The sequence below is a fragment of the Trichoplusia ni genome, chromosome 24 (genome assembly GCF_003590095.1).
Source record: "Trichoplusia ni isolate ovarian cell line Hi5 chromosome 24, tn1, whole genome shotgun sequence".
Taxonomy (NCBI): domain Eukaryota; kingdom Metazoa; phylum Arthropoda; class Insecta; order Lepidoptera; family Noctuidae; genus Trichoplusia; species Trichoplusia ni.
In genome coordinates this window covers 4,223,688-4,245,171 of record NC_039501.1, presented here as the reverse complement: position 1 = coordinate 4,245,171, position 21,484 = coordinate 4,223,688, and the positions used below count along the sequence as shown (strand labels likewise).

Below are 21,484 nucleotides of genomic sequence, written 5' to 3'. Positions count from 1 at the left end.
TTATAAATTAATCTGTTGGATGAAAATCTATTCGCATTGAAATTGTCTGGACTTCAAAAGAGACTGTGACCCCTTGAGTTTGTTTCGACATTTCTTCTCAGGGTAGTCAGATAGGATATGTCGACTCCAGCGTTCTCAAAAAAATAAGAAGACATGTAAAAGTGATGATATATCCTACTTACAGAATAAATGATTTCATTTCAAAAATAAATGAAAGGGCCGGTAACCCACAAAAAAAAAATGATCCTAACAACATAAAAATAACATTGACTCAATTATTTTTGTTTCACCAATTAAAAACGTGAGACAAAATAATTTATTTAAGATTACTAATATTAATATGCAAGCATGTGTAATGATAGTAATTACTTTTTATTATATATACAAGTATACTGCGGTCCATAATAAAGTTTTATCGTCTTATCATAAGACAATTGGATGCCTTATCTTGTCAACAGATTTATTTGTTTTACTGAAAACTACCAGACTATCGTAAAAACAAAATACTTACTCATAATAAAACATTTTAATCGTAACCTTTAAATTTTTCAAAGTTAAGCGGCGTTTTCCGCGGTCGCTTTAAAGATGGGTGACAGTTTCATGCAGTTACTATTAATATCCTGCGTAAGACGATTGTCATATAGAGAGAGATGTCTGTGTGATGTTGATATAAGTAATGGAACAAAAAACTTGATGGTTATTTTTTCTTAATTTATACATTTAAGATCAACAGCAAAACAATTTATAGAATTTATACAGTGCCAAGACTATTATGAAATAAGTCTGTGATAAAGCGATTACTATTATTAAAAATCTAATTTCTCATTGGTCTCTTAACTTGGTTGACTAGGATTCGAACCTGCTACCGCGTACATACAAATCCGTTCAAGCCACCACAAGGTCACTACGACAATTAACGATTACACAAAAATATCAACATCAACTTATACCTATTCTGCAGTTCACCAACCAAAATTTTGTCAGAAGATATTATAAATTCAAAACCAGATTAACAACAGCGTAAGTAAAGCCAGTGTCCATTTAGTTAATCCCAGGTTACACGTGCGAGAGTTAGGTCATTGTATTTGCTGCTGATATAGCCCGAACGTCGTTCAACATAGGCACAATATGTCCATTATTCTGTATTAGCATACCTACTGTTCAGGTGGGGTGGCCATGACGGAGATTTTTTGGAAGGACGTCGTTGGTGACGAATTTTTAGGTTTGCATGACTGAGGGGTGAAAATTGGACCTTTATTACTGAGGCATCGTCGTCTGTGTTTCCATGCTGTATCTCATGAACCGCCCAAAGCTAAAATTGATATTTTCACGGATGATGTATTTTTGTTGCTGGTGTCGATCTTTCAGATTTAAACAATGAATTAATCGACTAAAACTTATGACGATCGTATTTAGAGAATATTCAATTCAAATCCTGACCTAAATAGAAGAAAGATAATTTTGTTACTAATTGGGCAATTTAGGCAGAGACCAAAATAATTATGGTCTACAAATACTTGCCCTAAGTTTGGATGTTACAACAAGTTTCGTATTGAAAATTGAATACGTGTCACATCTTACTCAAAATATACTTTCTTCTACATACCTTTTTCAGTTTTATTTTTGCAGTTGAAGAAATCCCGCCGCTCATTTCACTAGAAAGAGCTTTTTAATACAAAGATGTTTTGCAATAGGTAAATGTTCTTCGTTCCCGAATTGCTGTCATAATACGTTGCCACAGTACACAACCAATAGAATTTGCATTGATATTCCCTCGGCCATCGATTGTTCCAATAAAGTGTAATTATTTGACGAACTCGCGTCGCTAACATTCTTGCAACCTACATCGACATGAGCAAACAATTGGGAATGGAAGTTTTTGATTAAAATACTGGGTCAGAGTCCTTTTTAAGGAAGATTTCGTTGAAACTTGTTTTGATGTATTCTTTAAAATGATGGTAATGGTGCTACTGTTGGACTCTTAAAACAAAGGCAGTAAGGGTCGAATCCTATAAAAAGTATTACCGTAGCAACCGTTGATTAACCTAGATCTTTATTTTAAGTACTAGCTGTTGCCCGCGACTTCGTCCCCGTGGGTAGAAGATATAAGTTATGATTTATACCTGCCCTGTTATTTTCAGAATTTCCATTGTATCTTAGCTCCTATTAGTAGCAGCGTGATGGTTTATAGCCTAAAGTCTTCCTCGATGAATAGTCTATTCATTATAACACAAAAATAATTTTTCAATTTGGACCAGTACTTCCTGAGATTAGCGCGTTCAAACAAATAAACAAACAAACAAACAAACTCTTCAGCTTTATATATTAGTGTGGATTTCTTGTTATAGCGGTACCAGAAACATGTCTAGTTTTCCTGGTGATGGAGAAATGGACAGCGGAGCCTCAGTGATATGGTTTTGTTTTTATTTGGCAGGGTAAAACAGATTTTTCATTAAGATTTTTACATTTAACAAGGCAAAATATAAACAAATGAAAATTCTCTAGCGTTTCAAAAAATAATTGTGTTATAGCATTTTTAGGTAAGCAAACGCATGTGATCGCTCCAAAAAAACTCAATTTTCCATTCAAACCTTGAACTCTATTCATCTTGTTTTAAGGTATGAAACCCTAAATACTAAATTATTAGGACCAATGAAATAAAAAAAGACCATGTGTGAACGGGCTACAAGTAGTAGTATCTAGATACAGTCAAGGGCAATAGAGTATCTATTGATAATCTCAACTATTCAAAGTATTGTGAGAGTGGGAATGCTCAAAGAATTCTTTCCAAAGTATAGAACAAAACTATGTCTTCATAAGAATGGTACAATAATGTAAAAAATGCAGTAAATAATGTATGCTATTGTGAAACAAAGAAAAAGTCACATGCTTATGGTTGCCACAACAAAATGTTTTTTTTTTGAAGTTTCTTTTTTTTCATTTGAAAGATAAGACAATACCTGAAAGGGGAATTGAGGAGGCCTATGTCCAGCAATTGACGAATATGGGCTGATGATGATGATACCTGATTGATGTCGATTGTTATTTGTTTAAGTGTGCTTTTAAGGTATACTGTTATGACACAAATGCTTGCCTAACGCGGAGTTCAAACCAGCACCCTGTGCACAGTGTGTTGGGCAATGTGACCTCCAAGACATTAAAGAAACTTAAATAAAATATCTTATTTGAACGTCATTTCTTCACAGAAATATGTAGGAAAAATAACTTCGAGCCAACCTCTTGTTAGGGATCCGTACCCAAAGGGTAAATCAGTAAGATTAATACGAAGGCTGTGCTTGTTTTTTGTGTCGTGTTCACTGCGGGCAGGTTTTTCCGCCGGCCTTTACAAATATCCATTCTGATCTGAATCCTTCGCCGTTTGCGGCGGTCTGTATTTCTGCTGCCGCTATAACAAAACAAACTTTTGGTCGCTGACCATTCAGTTTCTTTTTCCTTCGCTTCTTGCCTTTGTACGGATCCCTCAGTATCGTATCCAATTCGCACTGTGTTTTTTAATACACTTAGGCTCTGACTGGCACCTTTCACAAATACCCGAAATATTTTCAAGGCAATTTGGACGAATCCCGAAGATCAATCCAAGTTATTTATGTTTCGTCACAAATTAGGATGGTTAATATAAGCTAATACTATTACTTAGGTTATACAGTACATCTTTGTACGTCTTGTTTATTCATATTTTATATCTCAACCTACTCCAAAAAGGAGTATGTTCTCAATTAGTCCTACCTTAGGTCTTTGTTCTGGATGCACCTACCGATTTTGTTAATTATATTTTCGTTGGACAGTAACTGATACTAGTACTACACTAACTAGCTCATAAACTCCCATATTTTGATTATTTTGTCAAACGCGACTAGACACCAGAATATTTATTGTGTAAAATAATCTTCGGGTAATTGTTCAATACTAATATTATGACATGGACTATAAATTATGAGCAGACAAACCAACGCCAGTTATATTCCTCATATTTTGTATTGACTAACTCTCAAAATGGCCGAAAAATGTTCAGTACCTTTGGTAAAAAACGCCCAATGAAAAGTGAAGAACGGATCTCGAACCAAGCGGTACAGCCAATAACAACAGTCGATTATCACAATCAGATTTTAAAAACGACTGTACACAATTGAATTGTTCTAATATTAGGTAAGAGTATATTATAAGCTTGACGCATAATCTAGTAAAACAATATCCAGTTGCTGAGGCAGACTCTGCCATTGCTGCCATGAATAAAGACCTGGCTTCCGTTTGTTCTTGGGCTGAGTCTTATGGTCTTAAGGTGAATCCATCAAAGTCACAGGCAATCATCATAAGTAGCAGGTCTTTGGGGAGCCGATTAAATTTATCATCGTTATCGCGCCTGTACTTTGATGGAATCCCGATCAAGTTCTCGGAAACCGTAAAGGATCTGGGGATTATATTGGACACAAATCTCTCATGGCGTCCTCAAGTTGCCGAAGTTAGCCGTAAAGCCCATTTTTCCTTTCATTCCCTCAAATCCCTTCAACACTTTCTACCTCTTCAAACTAAAATCTCACTAGCCCTATCTTTAATCCAACCCATCATCGATTATGCTGATGTTTGCTATCTGGATGCTAACGAGGAGCTCCTTAATAAACTTGAGCGCTTGCAAAATCTATGCGTACGTTTTGTATTCGGCCTGCGCAAATATGACCATGTGTCTCACCTCCGTAAGCAGCTTAAGTGGCTCCCAATCCGCCTTCACCGGAACACTCGCATTTTATGCTTACTGTACAATGTCCTGCACAATCCTTCGTATCCCTCTTACTTGCGTGAACGCTTTTCCTTTACCCGACCTCCTGATGTCCCTTGCAGATCGCATATAAAATCCTTGTTGCATTGCCCATCCCACTCCACTGACTTCTATTCCTACTCCTTTACCATTCACGCAGTAAGACTTTGGAACTCGCTTCCGCCTAACATCCGTGATTCCAAATCTCTTCATATCTTTAAAAAACGCGTCAAAGAGCATTATCTCTCTCATGACTGACTTATTTTGGATATACATATATATATATTATAGTATTTATACCTATGTATGTATGCATATATATATTTATATATTATAATATATTGTTAGTTATATGTAGTATGTATTAGTGTCAATTGATTTATTAGTTTAATTTTTATTAGTTTAATTGAGCCACACACCATGACTGCCAATATTGACGACTTCTCCTTTCGCGGGTCTGCTGGCAGAGATTTCTTAAGAAATAAGCAGTACCCTTGTACATCATTTATGTTTATAATGTTATGTTACTTTTAAGATCTCTTGTGTGTGTACATAAATTATTAAATAAATAAATAAATAAATATCTACTAAATACTATTTTTCACAAGTCACTGAACAGAAGAGTCGGACTCTTGAACCTGAGCGTTGCCTGTAAAAAGGTTTTGCAAATGAAGGTTACTTATCGAAATTATGATCGTGCTAAATATTGCTTAACCTTGACCTTTATTTTCTTATAGCCTCTATATTAATACATCACCTGTGAACATTAAAATTTCAACTGTCTCGCTGTCACAGTTCATCAGATATAACCTGGTGACAAAATCACGAACAGTCAGGCAGTGGAGCCTTCGTAAGTGGGTTCCGATTTTATCCTTTCGTTACGCAACCCTAAAAATTATTACTGTCATTTTCTTTATTTGGTTCTAGGTAACTAACTGACTTTTGTAGCCGACTGTTCGCACTTTTTATTTACAATTCATCCTATATTTCACTTCAACTATAGTTTTATTGAAGTACTGTTTGCCGTAGTCAAACGATGCATCAACTTTTGTCTATCGTAGAATAGAGCTTCGATATAGCAGTCTGTCCCGCTAACCACTTTGACAACATCCCAGTCTTAAAATTGAAATCGAATTAAACGCGAAATCTTAAACCTTAGTGACTAATCTTGGATAAGTCACTTAAAGCAGTCTGGAAAGAGATTAGGGACCCCTTTCTCCGCTCTTGTTGTCTTCAGCTGAATATTTCTAGGTCAATAGTTTCGTAAAATATTCAACAACTGACTGTGGCTCGCGACTATAACCATGTGGTTATGGGGATATGAACATTACCAAAAACTTGTAATCCAAAAAAATATCTTCGAAAATCAGAATAACTAATATTTTTAGAGTAACTATCGTGAGACTGATTCATTATTAAATGATGCAACGAAGTCTTTCATAAACTCCGGTTAGGTCCGAAACTAGTCAGGCACTCCCGATAAATACGCGTGAGTAAACCGTTGCATGAATTAGTAAAGAACTGATATTATGACATTCTTGGAGCGATAAGTTTCTATTTTTATAGGAATCAATTTTATACTCAAAACCAAATGTGTGTTTGAAATAAGTTATATATTAATTAGGCTTGATGATTGTTAGACTATTAAGAAAAAACATTTCCATCGTGCACTACATCTATGTAACTCTGGCAGTTTTCTCAACTCACGCCAATATAGCTAAGGGTGTAGTTATTTTGCATATAACTCTAAATAGCTACCAAAAAAATAATTTTGGAATTTTTGCTTGTAAAGACTATCAAACACCCAAACATCCATTCACATAATCTTTCGCGTTTAAAACATTTGAAGGATAACTACTTGAGCCACATTTTTAATGAAAACCAACGAAAACTTTATAACATAATAATCTATTAGCTGAACTTTGACAATCTACAAAGACATCCGTTGTGAACAATTAAAACATATGTTGGTGTGGAAGAGTCAGACTATAGAGTTGTCCGCATAATAAATTGTCTCTGGCAGCGCACAAACTTTACCCGATCCTTTATTAAGGGTGCTGCTATAGTGGGAGGCTTCGTACTTCAATATTTCTCAAAAACTGAATTAATCTGTATAAATACAACTTAATTTATGGAGAAAAGCAAGAATATGCGAAAAATATAATCTAAAGAATTATTAATGTAAAGTAAGTTTGTGAGTGTATGTTTGTTGCCTCTTAACTCTCGAACGGCTTAACCGGTTTTGATAAAGTTTGGTGTAGAGGTAGCTGACTTTACTGGTGATTAAAACATAAGTTATTTCTTGCACCTAGAGCTATATAAAAAAAAATAAGGAGATACTGCATAATCGAGACTAGTCACATTTATAATTTGCATTTGATAACTGAGTTGTACTGGTCACCTCGTGAAACCCACTCCACTGTGCATGTCATGTTGCGAGTTCGATCCCCGCGTAGAATAAGGATTTGTGTGCATAAGTCTTGCGCAAAATGATGTTTGTGAAATCTCTCGCGACCCAAGGATTAATTTTCGTAATGCGGGAGTCGATGTTAAAAGTGAAATTTAGTGATTTTTATCTAAAAATATACACCTTTCAACCCTGCAAAAGACTTATTTAACCTCCTCCAAAATCACTCATTTTCCTACTGCCATTCGCTCCCAGTGGGACCCCACCCCATTATCCCACGGTTTGTCAACAATAATTACAGTTGGAAATTACAAGTGCGCAACTATCACCAGCCGAGTAATGATGTTACCAGCTGTTACTCAGACCACGCCTTCACTTGTGGTTTTAGTTTCGATCTTGAATAACTTAATAGCTATTGGTCTAGGGTTGGAATTAGGGCTAAATCAAAGCTTTTAGATGCCATTAATTTAGTTTACGAATTAGTGACTTGCCAAACGTAGTCATGAGATATAATTACCATGGCGTTCACGTTGCAATCCAATGTATAAAGTAGCAAACGAGTGATACAAAATCCATTAATTTAGGTTAAATCAATACTACCTACGCAAAATAATTCAAGCTATTTACGTGCATTAAGTGAGAAGTTCAACTACATTAATTGATGTCACCAATAACGATTCCTGCTTTGGACAAAGATATTTTTTGGAGCCAAGAGCAAAAAAGAACTTCAGAAAAAAATATCACCCAACATGACCGTCCCAACAGAGGCTTTACCTCGCCTTTTTTTTAGATGCAATTATAAAACATCATCTGCAAAATTTCAACTGTTTATACTCATACTCATAATATATATAATTGTGTACAAAACACTTACAGACCGAGGCAAAGATAGCGTAGCTATAATAAATAGGGTTCTATTCTTATCATTATGTGTGCAGACCCGTAAAAAAAACATTTTATTTATTGAATATAACTCTCATAAAGGTATTGGTGATATACGATTGGATATTTATCGATACTTCGAATAGACCATATACCAAGTCGGATAAGGATCATACAATTAATAGGACTCCATGAAAACAGTAAGGAAACCAACCCTTAATATATTGAAGAGGTTTTCTTGGGTACTGCTATCAATTCCCGGCCCTTAGAGATTCCCTATCGTTTTATTTATATACGGACCCAATATCCATATTTATGTAGACACAATATTAAATTTAGCACACAATTTCTTGGAATTTTTGGTAAAGTAGTTTGTATTTATGTAAGACATGTTTTATTTGTTTATTCAAAAGGTACTTTGCTGTAGGATTTTTTTGTTTATTTGGTATTTAAGTATCATATACAAAACAGTTTTTGGAAAAATTCTGACGATTTAAGAGACAAAATAAAATGATTATTAGTATCTGGATGCGGAAGGCTGAGGACTGGGGAAGGACTATGTCCAGGAATAGAGCTCGATAGCTGAATTGATTGAAACGCATGCGACCTCGCAAGAATACTATTTTTTCTATTCACTAAATTTCACATAGAATACAGCGTAACAAAAACTCTTTTCTGGCTTTTATTTATTTACCCACATTTCTTGTACCGATTGAATATACGATCCAAAACACTTCGTAAATACCGACGGGATCCCGAGCTATTACGTAGCTCAGCAAAGTTCAGCGTGCCGTATGAAGTGATGCGGTCCGGATGGACGGTTTTAAATGCCTCCGGATAGCCGTGATAATGTCCAACGATTGTTTGCACCGAATTCTAGGCCGTTTGTGTTGTCGATTTTAAATTTTGTATCGGTATTTGGTTTTAGAAGATAATGTGGTCAGAATGGATTGTTCAAGGTGCGCTTGAATATTTTTTGAGTGATGTAGTTTTATTGTGTTGGGTTTACTAAGGGCTATAAGGTCTGAATTTAATGATTTTTTGGAGTTCATTATTTAAAGTGTAAAACGCAACAATGCTAGGAGCTCTGCTGTTTTTCTATCTGTCACCAGGCATCATCTGTATCTCATGAACCGAGACAGTCAGACAATTGTGACATTTATGAAGTATTTCAACTGTTCTGAAGATCATAAATTTGATGGGTGGCATTTTTTTTTATATTGAACCCTGGTTTGCGTGTGCTACTTGCAATAAGCCTGCTTTTTTAAGTCATAATGTTAAAATCTGCCATTCTAATTATGGACTCTGTATAATTTAAGACCGCTATTTAATACACATTATTTTTGGTCTACCTTTGACCAAAAAATCCTTTATTAAAACAGGACCACAACAGAATTCCTTTACAGAAATACGAAGCCTTAGATTTTTGTTGCCAAAAATAGAACAATATAATATTCCGTAATTTTCAAAGTGTAGTTTTCAGAGACATTCTTCCTTAAATTCTCGTGAATATAGAACCCGGTATGTCTTTGAAAGCTTTTAAAATATTTTATCGATTTCATAAAATAAAATGGATGCCAGAAAATAGTAATAAGATTTTTATGTTGGGATAGTTTTTGAACTCGAAAAAAGGGATAGAGATCACTGATGAATCATTTTTTTTGGTACTTTGAAAAAAATTTAGATATGTGTTTTTTTACCGTGACGTAATCAGATAATCTTTGTTTTGATTACATCCTTGGACTCCATAGATAGCCAAGTAGTTGAGGTAGCCAAGCCCTTGGCTCGACGTGTCGTGGGTTCTATCACCGTGTAGGACAAGCGTTTACATGATCCACAAATGCTTGTTCCGATTCTGAATGTCATTGTGCACATATTGTGATGTTTGTGAAACCTTTATTACATTAAGATTAAATAATGAATCGTCGATTTTACAAAAAGCAACTTACTAGTGAGAATGGAGTCTAGGTGTCACGGTTCATGAGATACAGCCTGATGATAGACGACCATATGACTGAGACACAAAGAGGACCCGAGTGTATCTACAGGGTACAAAACCCTACAAAAATGAAATTGGTACTTGCCTATATGTACTTAAATAATAAAACAGTTCTGAGTCTTATCATTTATTTCGGATCAACGTCTCCAACTCGGGGGGCAAGTCTTTCCCCGCTTTTTTTGCCCACAAGAGCTCTCCGGTGGGGGTCTACAGGAGCCCTTGTTACATCCTCCTCCTTTATTCTTATTATTGTTATACTGGTTGTTAGGCGGGCATTGCACAAGATAATCGTACACTGCTTTGCAACTCTTTTGGCAGTATTCTTTGGGTTTTTTATTTGAGCATTTTTCTTCACATTCAATTTTAGCTTGACATCGTTCTCGGAGGGCATTTGCTATTAGTTTTCTATGAGCTTCCTTTTCTTCGTCGTTGCCTTCGAAAGGTCCTTGTGCCTGATAAAAAGAAAATTATGTCAAGAAATACAATATTATTGTATCTTGCATTGATTATTACGCGTGACGTTGTTTGCACGCGGTAATCTCCTAAACTACTACGTTTCTTTCTTGCAAATTATTTATCGCGGACGTAGTTGAAGTCGCGTACAACAGCTAGTTTTAATAAAAAGACTTACCCTTAAAACATTATACAAAACTTCTTCATAGTTTTCCTTAACTATAGCATCATTGATATACTCCTTAGCTTCTCTTGCTGAACTAAATTCTCCTTGTTCATCTTCAAAAGCTCGGAGTTCATTTGCGGAGTCCACTACCACAATTAAAGGGTTTTTTGAATCTTCGCTGAAGAGTTGAGATAATACACCCAGAGATTTTTGTCGAAATGCCAATGCGTGAAATCCTTTCTGTAATTAAAAAAAAGAAAGAAATGCAAAAAGGAGTATTGTTGGTAGAACTTAATAAATAAACAGTTTATTTAAAATGTTAGTTGACCAATAGGGATGGCATTTTTTTTGGTAATTTCTAGTAAAGGAAAATTACATAAAAATAATAAAAAAATTGTCACAGAGTTATAAAAAATAAATGCTATCCGATTCTCAAAACTACTGCAGAGCAAAATTTCATGAGAATCAAATCAAATAAAAATCGTTTATTGCAATCCATAATATACAATTACAGGTGGTAAAGATAAAAAAATTGAAACAATTATGAACCTTGCCGGGCACATCAAAGTTTAAGTAATGGAAGAGAGGAAGAGCGCTTTATTGCATACTCATCAAATTTTCAAAAAATGAGTTTTAGACAGTGGAGAAAAAAACAATATAATACATATTTTAAAAACCTTACAATAGCTAGGAGAATTAAAAAATACTGCAAGACGAGCCACGACGCCATGCCGGTACTAAAAATATAATTATGCAAAAGATTTTGTTTGGAAACCGATACACTTTGGTGATTTTAATCATCTGCTATCACGTAACAATATCAATATTTAAAAATAATCCGTTCCAATAATTAAAATGTTACGTAAAATGTTTTTAAGTAATTAAAGATTATCATTTTTTTGTTGCTATTCCAAAAAAACGTTGTTATGATTTAAATAAATATTTTTTGTTGAATCGTTTTTTGAGTTTGTTGATAGTCTCATTTTGATTGGTTTTGATTAAATGCATCGAAGGGTGACTCAAACATGACCATGCATATGGTCTCGACATGGCAAAGAAGATTGTGCTGCAATACTATATCATATTGCTAGCTATTGTAAGCTATTCCTTATTAATTTATAATAATAATATCATCCCATATACTTCTGGAGACAAGCCTCGTCCCGTATAGGGAAGTTTTGAGCATTGATCACCACGCTAGCTCACTGAGGGTTGGTGATCAGATCCCTATATTTGGAATCCACTTATTGAAGTGCCCTTAAGAATTTATAAAAATGGATTAAAAAGTATTTTTTTATTCTTACTATTATATCTTTACTAGTAGGGATAACCTTGTAACATGCCATAGTCGTGTATAAAAAGTAGTTATAACATACTCTGGAAAAACTGGAAATCTTGAGAATGTTGGAAGGTTGTATAGAAGCCATGTCGGAGGCGTTAGGGTGGTTTAAACTCTGATACCAGGTTGTAAATCAACTATACGAACAGAAGGAGAATTATTCAATTTAATTTTAGCTAAATCTAGAATTTTTTTTTCCTTTTCAGAATGGTCTTCATTCCTCAGTATTCAATAGAGAATCCTTAGGCATTATATCACAGCTATTAAGGAAAGATTCTCGAGATCCACTAATTGTTTTCGTTGACACTTCAAAGAATATAAGGACTTTTGAGGATGATAATTTCTATGGAGATAGCAACTCAGCCGGCGAAGTCGATGAATCTGGAGAATACAATGTCAACCCGGAGAAAGTCAAAGAAAAATACGACGCAGTACTGTACAACGTACTAAGGGTAAGTTTAAAAATAATGAATTAAAAAAATCACATCGATGAATATCTTTCTAATATGAAAATTGATTTTTAGACAAGCAATGTTATAACCGACGCTTCAGGCGATACAACTTCCTATCATTACCATAAGTATGATCGCAAAGAAACTAAACGAAAGGCAATCGAAAAGTTGATCCGCGACCGATGTCAAGCTAAAGTGGTATGTACAGAAAAATGTTCAGCGGAAAATACTTTAAGAAAAAGATACTGCCAAAAGAGTTGCAAAGCTGTGTTCGATCATCTGGTCAAGTGTCCTCCACCGGGTAATGAGAAAAAGAAGAAAAAGCCACCGCCACCACCGCCTAAAGACTCCTGCGGAAGTGATTCCTGTGCATCGAAAAATTCTTGCGATGACGACTCTTGCAAGCCTAAAGATTCTTGCGAAGACGACTCTTGCAAGTCTAAAGACTCATGCGACGAAGACTCTTGCAAACCAAAGAACTCTTGCGACGAGGATTCTTGCAAGCCAAAAGATTCGTGCGAAGCAAGCGACTCCTGTAACCAGACTACCCCCAAGAAAAAAGGAAAGACTTGTCCGCCAAGTTGGAGAAAATAAAAAGATGTTATGTCATTGCTGTTGTTATTAATTTGCATCTTTAAGATAAATTTTGGTGCATATTTCTAAAAGGATTACACTTTGTTTTTTTAACTAGAAATAAAGCTTCACCTACTTTTACACACTCCAATAAATATAATAAATTGCGTATAGGAGCTATTAACACTATTTCAATCGACTTCAAAAAGCAGGAGGTTCTCAATTCATTGGTTTTTTTTATGGTTTCTTTTCTTTTTACTTGCAAAAGCTGTCATTTGGTCCCATACAATTCATCATGTTTTACTTAGTAGTTTTTATTTGATGTTGCTGGTATGTTTTTCTGGTTAAATTTGTATATATTATTATATCTGTAAGATTTACCCTATGAGTGTATTGCTAATAAATAAATAAAATAAATAAATGCGGACAACATCACATACATTGTTCTGAACCCAAAGTAAGTTGCTAAAGCACTTGTGTTATGGAATTCAGATACAACGAAGGTACCACAAACACCCAGACCCGAGACAATGTACAAATGTGAATTTTTACATTGACCCGACCGGGGATCGAACCCGGGACCTCAGAGCTAGCTTCACCTTGAAACCGGTGCGTACGCCACTCGACCACGGAGGTCGTCTAATACGCTAATACTTTCAGACAAAAAAGGACATCTATCTATTCAGTGAATTGTTACTACATAAACACTTAATGAAATAGGTAATTCCCATGTTTGACTGGAAGAGAATGCCTCAGGCATTAAGTAGGCCTTGGGTATTGTATATATTAAGAATATAATTATGTAACAACGGATTAATTGTTTTTTTATAGCCACGGAGTAATTTAAACTTAAAAAAATACCTCTTTTCAATTACAATAGATTAACTGCACAAGATACTTGGTTGAGTTACTGAAAAACCGGTCAAAATCGAAACAAAATATGGCTTCTATCTTGTTCTTGTAGGTACTTAAAGAAGTCGGACGAAGACTAAGGCTGGACATTGTATCGCACAAACTGCAGCTTCATCAAGGCAAAAACGACCTTAGAGTATTTGGAAAATGTTACGTAGGGAATAGAAATATATGTATGTATGGGAATGTGTATAAAGGATTAAAAGAATCTCAGTGTAAGCCTACAACAGCGGTTTCAACTCTGACACAAATAGCACATCAACCATACAGTCAGATAGAGGATACAAAAATAGAAAAAGGTGCTTTTAAGTTTATTTTTAAATAAAATTAATTTTGTTTTGTTGTTTGATGCAATCGACTTCGAGATTTTCTTAATTTTATAAATGATGCACCGATTCAAAAGTTCTTGATTATGAGCTGGCGTTCCGGTGGATCGAAGTTTTACTGAACTTCGATCCACCGGAACGCCAGCTCATAATGCTTTTCGTGGGGCGAATTCATCTAAGTATAGCTAAATTCGCCCCACGAAAGGCATTATTTAAATATGTAGACATTGATTCAGGTGGTAAAATAATACGCCGACAAAATAAGGTTCTTGCGCTTTACATTACGTGCCTGGATAAAGATTATGTCTTCCAGCAAGAAAAGAGCTTCTTCCCACTCCCTACTAATCCTACTAAAATTATAAATACGGAAGTTTGTATGTATGCATGTATAGATGTTCCTCTTTGACGCAAATACTACTGAATGTATTTAAATAAAATTTAGGTACACAGTTTATAAGACTAGCATACAGGATAGTTTTCATCCCGATTTTACGTTCCCATGGGATCATTAACAGGGGGGGAGCAGGCCGGCAACAGCTAGTAAACTATAATATTAAGTGGTATGCCAATTCACTAAGAGCGATGTGTCTTGATCTAGAACGCTTGTTCTGAGTCAAAAGTTGTTTTTATGCTTGTTGTTTTGAATGATTGTTAAAACACGTACTGTTTATCTCTTTACTCACTTCATTATGACAGAGATATTAGATAGCAAAAAGCGATGTTACTGTGCTTCGTTTTAGGGTTCAGTACCCAAAGGGTAAAAAAGGAACTCTTTCTGATCCGCTACTGTCAACAGGCTGTATCTCAGGATAGCTAAACGGTTGAATTTTCCAACAAATGATGTATTTCTGCTGACGTTGGTGTCAGAGAGACGGACGGACAGACAGTATGGAATCCTAATTATCCTAAAAAATAGTTGAATTCCAAATGACAATTGTGTGATGGTTGGATAGAAGAGAAAAACTTAGCGTAGGCTAATTTTTAAAATGCCTACCTCAGTTTAAATATATTTCCACAATGAAACAAATTATAATCTAAGCCATTTAAATTATTTGCTATCCTGACTGCCTTGCCGGAAATCTTGGGTTCGATTCCTTCCCAGGACAAATGTTTATATGATGAGCATGATTATTTGTTCTGTGTCTGTGTGTAATTTATCTATGCATTCAGAAATATATAAGTGTGTTTATCAGTTGTCTAGCACTTATTATACAATCCTAAATTAGTTTGAGAGTAGATGGCGTTGTTTGAAAGTTATGCAATATAATATTGGGGCATATATTATATTAAATCACTGTAAAAAAAAGTTACGCGTGTATCGAAAATTGCAATTAATTCAAATATTAATTATGAACAGGAAAGTAATGAAAAATGAAAACTGAATCAAAACAAACATCAAAAAACTAATCATCAATAAAATTTTAATTAAAAATATATCGCCTAAAAAGTTTACTTGGTCAAAAAAATGCGAGCAAGGGTATATTTAGAAAGTAGACGTCAAGGAATCGAAATGGCGCCTACAGTACCAAATCTTAAGATCCTTCTAAATATATTATTTGTACTACTGGTCTCTGTGAGTATAAATTTATAATTTTGAAATTTTCTTTGATTTTTTTTTAACATTTTTCTGCATCTTTTTCCTTGCTTAAACTTATTCTGAAGTACTTACAAATTTTGTCTTGGCTTCTGATACGAGAAAGCGCCACTTTACCCGATCCTTGGCCACTTCTCGCTAGTCATCGGTGTGAAGTGCCTGAAGGTCCGCCTCAACTGTATCACTAATAATAACAAACTCACCTATACATAAAGGGACTTACGAATTATTTTTCGGCCTCAACCCTATTTCATTACCATTTACACTGTCTTAATGGAGATCAAACCTCTCGTGTTGTCATCATACTTGCTTTATTTACTGCCCTATTCGGCGATTCCCTTATAAATTTATTCCGATTGTCACTCCAACGTTTTTTGAGCTCTTTACTTCGTAGACGTCTTTGTTCAGGCACTTTGCCATGAGTTCCTAAAACAGGATGCTAGAGAAATAGAAAAAGGCAAGAAGTAACTAAATAGAATGCCATAATGTACCACAACAGCTGGAATGTTAGTAAGCTTTAAAGTTTGGCTTCTCTTCATGGTTCTCGATTCGGCTGGACATAGATCTCCTCCAGTCCTCCAGTCCCAGCTAGCTACCTATTTTAGCCTGATTACCAGTCCCATTTTTGTTGTGAAATTTCAATTTATTTTTAATGAAGTTTAAAATGACAAAAATTAAGACACGTAATTACAATTCTATAACTTGTTTTTTTAACGTTCATCAAATTCTCCATAAACTATGTAGACAAGTATTTAATTCATGTACTTTAATTCAATAACCATCGTTTTATCCACAATTTATTCTGTCGTACCATTTGCTTGCTACTTTAGCAAATTCTATTATAAGCATTGATCATCATACTATCACGGCGTCTTCACAGTTCTTCAAAAACTTTATAATTTTATTTTTCAGAACATCCGATTGTCATCAGCCGGGGAATACTCTGGCCTCCTTTCCAATCTCTATAAGAAGGCATCCGACCAGAACCGACCTCTGATCCTCGTCCTAGACAACAATGCCAACCGAGCCGCCAAGGATTCAGGATCACGATCATCCAGCTACAATTCCAACTACAACTCTGACTATGCATCCAACAACTACAAGTCAGATTACCAGTCGAATAACAACTACGAATCGAATTACCAGAACCGAAATGATTTGAGCAGTTACGAAGACGACAGGAATGAAGATGTACCATACCCCTTCTTATATCTTTATCAATTAGCTCAGCAGGTATCTTTAGTAAAGCATGGCAAGCTACTAGCAGTGAACGAACGATGATGATGATATGGTTTTACTCATTTAGAGTGGAACAGTGTGCTTGGCATATCACAAAAGTTTGTCTTTAAACACAAATTAAACTTTAGCCTTTCGCTTATGCGAGTAAAATCTTACAGTTAAATTGTGACTGCAGGCATAAGGCAGTTTTTATTTGCTTAATTTGTTTTTTTTTTATTTTAGGCTTCAAATAAGAAGGCATTAAGCAATTATCAATCAAGAAGTAACAACCGCTACAACAATGATAGAAGCGACAGCAACTACAGAGGAAATAATAGAGGCAATAATAGGGGTGACAACGACTACAGAGAAAACAATAGAGGAGATAGTGACAGCAGGGGAAATTATAGGAGCAACAACCGAGGCGACAACGATTACGAAAGTAACAACAGGGGCGATAATGACTATAGTAGCAGCAACAGGGGAGATAAGAATAACAGAGGCAACTATAGGAGCAACAACAGAGGCGACAACGATTACGAAAGTAACAACAGGGGCGATAATGATTACAACAGTAACAACCGGGGTGACAACGATTACAATAACAACAACAGGGGAAATTCCAGAAGCAACAACAGAGGAAACTCTAGAAGCAGCAACAGAGGAGATAATTATTACAACAGCAACAATAGGGGAGACAGTAATTATAACAGCAACAACAGGGGAGATAATGATTACAATAGTAACAACAGAGGCAACTCTAGGAACAACAACAGGGGTAACTACAGAAGCAGCAACAGAGGAGACAGTAATTACAACAGCAACAACAGGGGAGATAATGACTACAGCAGCAACAACAGGGGTGACAATGATTACAATAGTAACAACAGGGGTGACAATGATTACAATAGCAACAACAGGGGAAACTCCAGGAGCAACAACAGAGGAAACTCTAGAAGCAACAACAGGGGTGACAATGATTACAACAGCAACAACAGGGGAGACAGTAATTACAACAGCAACAACAGGGGAGATAATGACTACAACAGCAACAACAGGGCTGACAATGATTACAATAGCAACAACAGGGGAAACTCCAGGAGCAACAATAGGGGAAACTACAGAAGCAGCAACAGAGGAGACAGTAATTACAATAGCAACAACAGGGGAGATAATGACTACAACAGGGGTGACAATGATTACAATAGCAACAACAGGGGAAACTCCAGGAGCAACAATAGAGGAAACTCTAGAAGCAGCAACAGGGGAGATAATAATTACAACAGCAACAACAGGGGAGACAGTAATTACAACAGCAACAACAGGGGAGATAATGACTACAATAGCAACAATAGGGGAGATAACTATAATAGCAACAATAGGGCACTTAGCAACTATGACAGCAATAACAGGGCTGAAAATAATTATAACAGCAATGATAGAGGAGATAATGAAAACCGGGGAAACTACAGAAGCAACAACAGGGGAGATAATGACTACAACAGCAACAACAGGGGAGATAATGACTACAATAGTAACAACAGGGGTGACAATGATTACAATAGCAACAACAGGGGAAATTCCAGGAGCAACAACAGGGGTAACTACAGAAGCAGCAACAGGGGAGACAATAATTACAACAGCAACAACAGGGGAGACAGTAATTACAACAGCAACAACAGGGGAGATAATGACTACAATAGCAACAATAGGGGAGATAACTATAATAGCAACAATAGGGCACTTAGCAACTATGACAGCAATAACAGGGCTGAAAATAATTATAACAGCAATGATAGAGGAGATAATGAAAACCGGGGAAACTACAGAAGCAACAACAGGGGAGATAATGACTACAACAGCAACAACAGGGGAGATAATGACTACAATAGTAACAACAGGGGTGACAATGATTACAATAGCAACAACAGAGGAAATTCCAGGAGCAACAACAGGGGTAACTACAGAAGCAGCAACAGGGGAGACAATAATTACAACAGCAACAACAGGGGAGACAGTAATTACAACAGCAACAACAGGGCAGATAATGATTACAATAGTAACAACAGGGGAAACTCCAGGAGCAACAGCAGGGGTAACTACAGAAGCAGCAACAGAGGAGACAGTAATTACAACGGCAACAACAGGGGAGATAATGACTACAATAGCAACAACAGGGGAGATAATGATTACAATAGTAACAACAGGGGTGACAATGATTACAATAGCAACAACAGGGGAAACTCCAGGAGCAACAACAGGGGAAACTACAGAAGCAGCAACAGAGGAGACAGTAATTACAACAGCAACAATAGGGGAGATAATGACTACAATAGTAACAACAGGGGAGATAACTATAACAGCAACAATAGGGCACTTAGCAACTACGACAGCAATAACAGGGCTGAAAATAATTATAACAGCAATAACAGAGGAGATAAGGAAAACCGGGGAAACTACAGAAGCAACAATAGGGGCGATAATGATTACAATAGCAACAACAGGGGAGATAATGACTACAATAGCAACAACCGCGCTGACAATGATTACAATAGCAACAACAGGGGGAACTCCAGGAGCAACAACAGAGGAAATTCTAGAAGCAGCAACAGGGGAGATAATAATTACAACAGCAACAACAGGGGAGACAGTAATTACAACAGCAACAACAGGGGAGATAATGATTACAACAGTAACAACCGGGGTGACAATGATTACAATAGCAACAACAGGGGAAATTCCAGGAGCAACAACAGGGGTAACTACAGAAGCAGCAATAGGGGAGATAATAATTACAATAGCAACAACAGGGGAGACAGCAATTACAATAGCAACAACAGGGGAGACAGTAATTACAATAGCAACAATAGAGGAGATAATGACTACAATAGTAACAACAGAGGAAATTATAGAAGCAGCAACAGGGGAGATAGTAGTTATAATAGCAACAACAGGGGAGATAATGACTACAATAGTAACAACCGGGGTGACAGTGATTACAACAGCAACAACAGGGGAAACTATAGAAGCAACAACAGGGGTAACTACAGAAGCAGCAACAGGGGAGATAGTAACTACAACAGCAACAACAGGGGAGACAGCAATTACAACAGCAACAACAGGGGCGATAATGACTACAATAGCAACAACAGGGGAGATAACTATAATAGCAACAATAGGGCACTTAGCAATTACGACAGCAATAACAGGGCCGATAACAATTACAACAGCAATAACAGAGGAGATAACGAAAACCGTGGAAACTACAGAAGCAACAACAGGGGAGATAACAATTACAATAGCAACAACAGGGGAGACAATGACTACAATAGCAACAACAGGGGAGATAATGACTACAATAGCAACAACAGAGGAGATAATGAAAACCGTGGAAACTACAGAAGCAGCAACAGGGGGGATAGTAATAACAGAGGAAACTACAGAAGCAACAATAGGGGTGATAGCAACTACAACAGAGGAGACAGTGAAAACAGAGGAAACTATAGAAGCAACAACAGGGGAGACAATAACAGCAATAGGGGAGATAATAATTACAATAGCAACAACAGGGGAGATAATGACTATAACAGCAACAACAGGGGTGACAATGATTACAATAGCAACAACAGGGGGGACAATGATTACAATAGCAACAACAGGGGTGACAACGATTACAATAGCAACAACAGAGGCGACAGTGAAAACAGGGGAAACTATAGAAGCAACAACAGGGGAAACAACAGGGGTGATAATGACTACAGAGAAAATAACAGAGGTGACAATGATAATAGCGGAAATTATAGAGGCGATAACAGTTATAACAACAACAACAGGGGAGATTATGAAAACAGGGGAAACTATAGGACCAATGAAAATAGGGGAAGGAACAGGGGAAATAATAGGGGCGATTATGATGATAGGAATAATGACCGAAATGATGAAAACAGGCTAGACGACAGAAATGACAATAGGATAGACTTGCAGAAGGACAGACTAGAAAGTGAACTGCTTAAATCGCCTTTAGTAAAAACTCTTTTAAGAATTTCAGACGATTTGAGACAAGACAAGCCAGGTACTAACTCTTGCGAATGGGGTGCGGAAACCAAGGGTAAGGAATTTGAAGGTTGTGACAATGAAAAGGATTCATGCGCGGATAGCACCTCTTGTGACGGTGACAATGCTGCTGAAGGAAACCCTAGTACCAGGGGTGAGACGTTGACAGAGGATGACAAGCCGAAAGATACTAAAAATCAATGTTAAATAAAAATTAACTTCAATGGGTCAAATGATGTTTCATTTACATTTTATAAACTGATATTTGCTGCACATAAGATATCCAGTCCTCACATTTTGTAGCATAACTTTGTTTATTTCAAAAGAGTATCAAAC

The 21,484-nt window shown here is 36.2% G+C and overlaps 3 protein-coding genes across 3 annotated transcripts; 2 read left to right on the top strand and 1 right to left on the bottom strand.

The window, feature by feature from the left end:
• Positions 1-12,082: 12,082 nt before the first annotated feature.
• LOC113505064 lies at positions 12,083-13,103 on the top strand. Its single transcript, XM_026887571.1, has 3 exons — positions 12,083-12,092; positions 12,207-12,472; positions 12,545-13,103. Exons 1-3 carry the CDS (start codon positions 12,083-12,085, stop codon positions 13,064-13,066), a joined length of 798 nt encoding a protein of 265 aa, XP_026743372.1. The 3' UTR covers positions 13,067-13,103.
• Positions 13,104-15,793: 2,690 nt separating this feature from the next.
• On the top strand, positions 15,794-19,036 carry LOC113505063 (probable serine/threonine-protein kinase clkA; the record flags this gene model as incomplete). The annotated part of the gene is made up of 3 exons (XM_026887570.1): positions 15,794-15,856; positions 16,790-17,110; positions 17,339-19,036. Coding segments are annotated over exons 1-3 (2,082 nt in total), but the record flags the coding sequence as incomplete, so codon positions are not given.
• Positions 19,037-19,039: 3 nt separating this feature from the next.
• On the bottom strand, positions 19,040-21,454 carry LOC113505062 (calphotin-like; the record flags this gene model as incomplete). The annotated part of the gene is made up of 2 exons (XM_026887569.1): positions 21,443-21,454; positions 19,040-21,043 (listed from the first exon to the last, which is right to left on the bottom strand). Coding segments are annotated over exons 1-2 (2,016 nt in total), but the record flags the coding sequence as incomplete, so codon positions are not given.
• Between the last annotated feature and the right edge of the window lie 30 nt (positions 21,455-21,484).

Bases quoted from the DNA above. Each gene is read 5' to 3' on its own strand.
- LOC113505064 (XM_026887571.1), top strand. The intron at 12,473-12,544 runs GTAAGTTTAAAA...ATTGATTTTTAG, and splicing joins TACTGTACAACGTACTAAGG to ACAAGCAATGTTATAACCGA.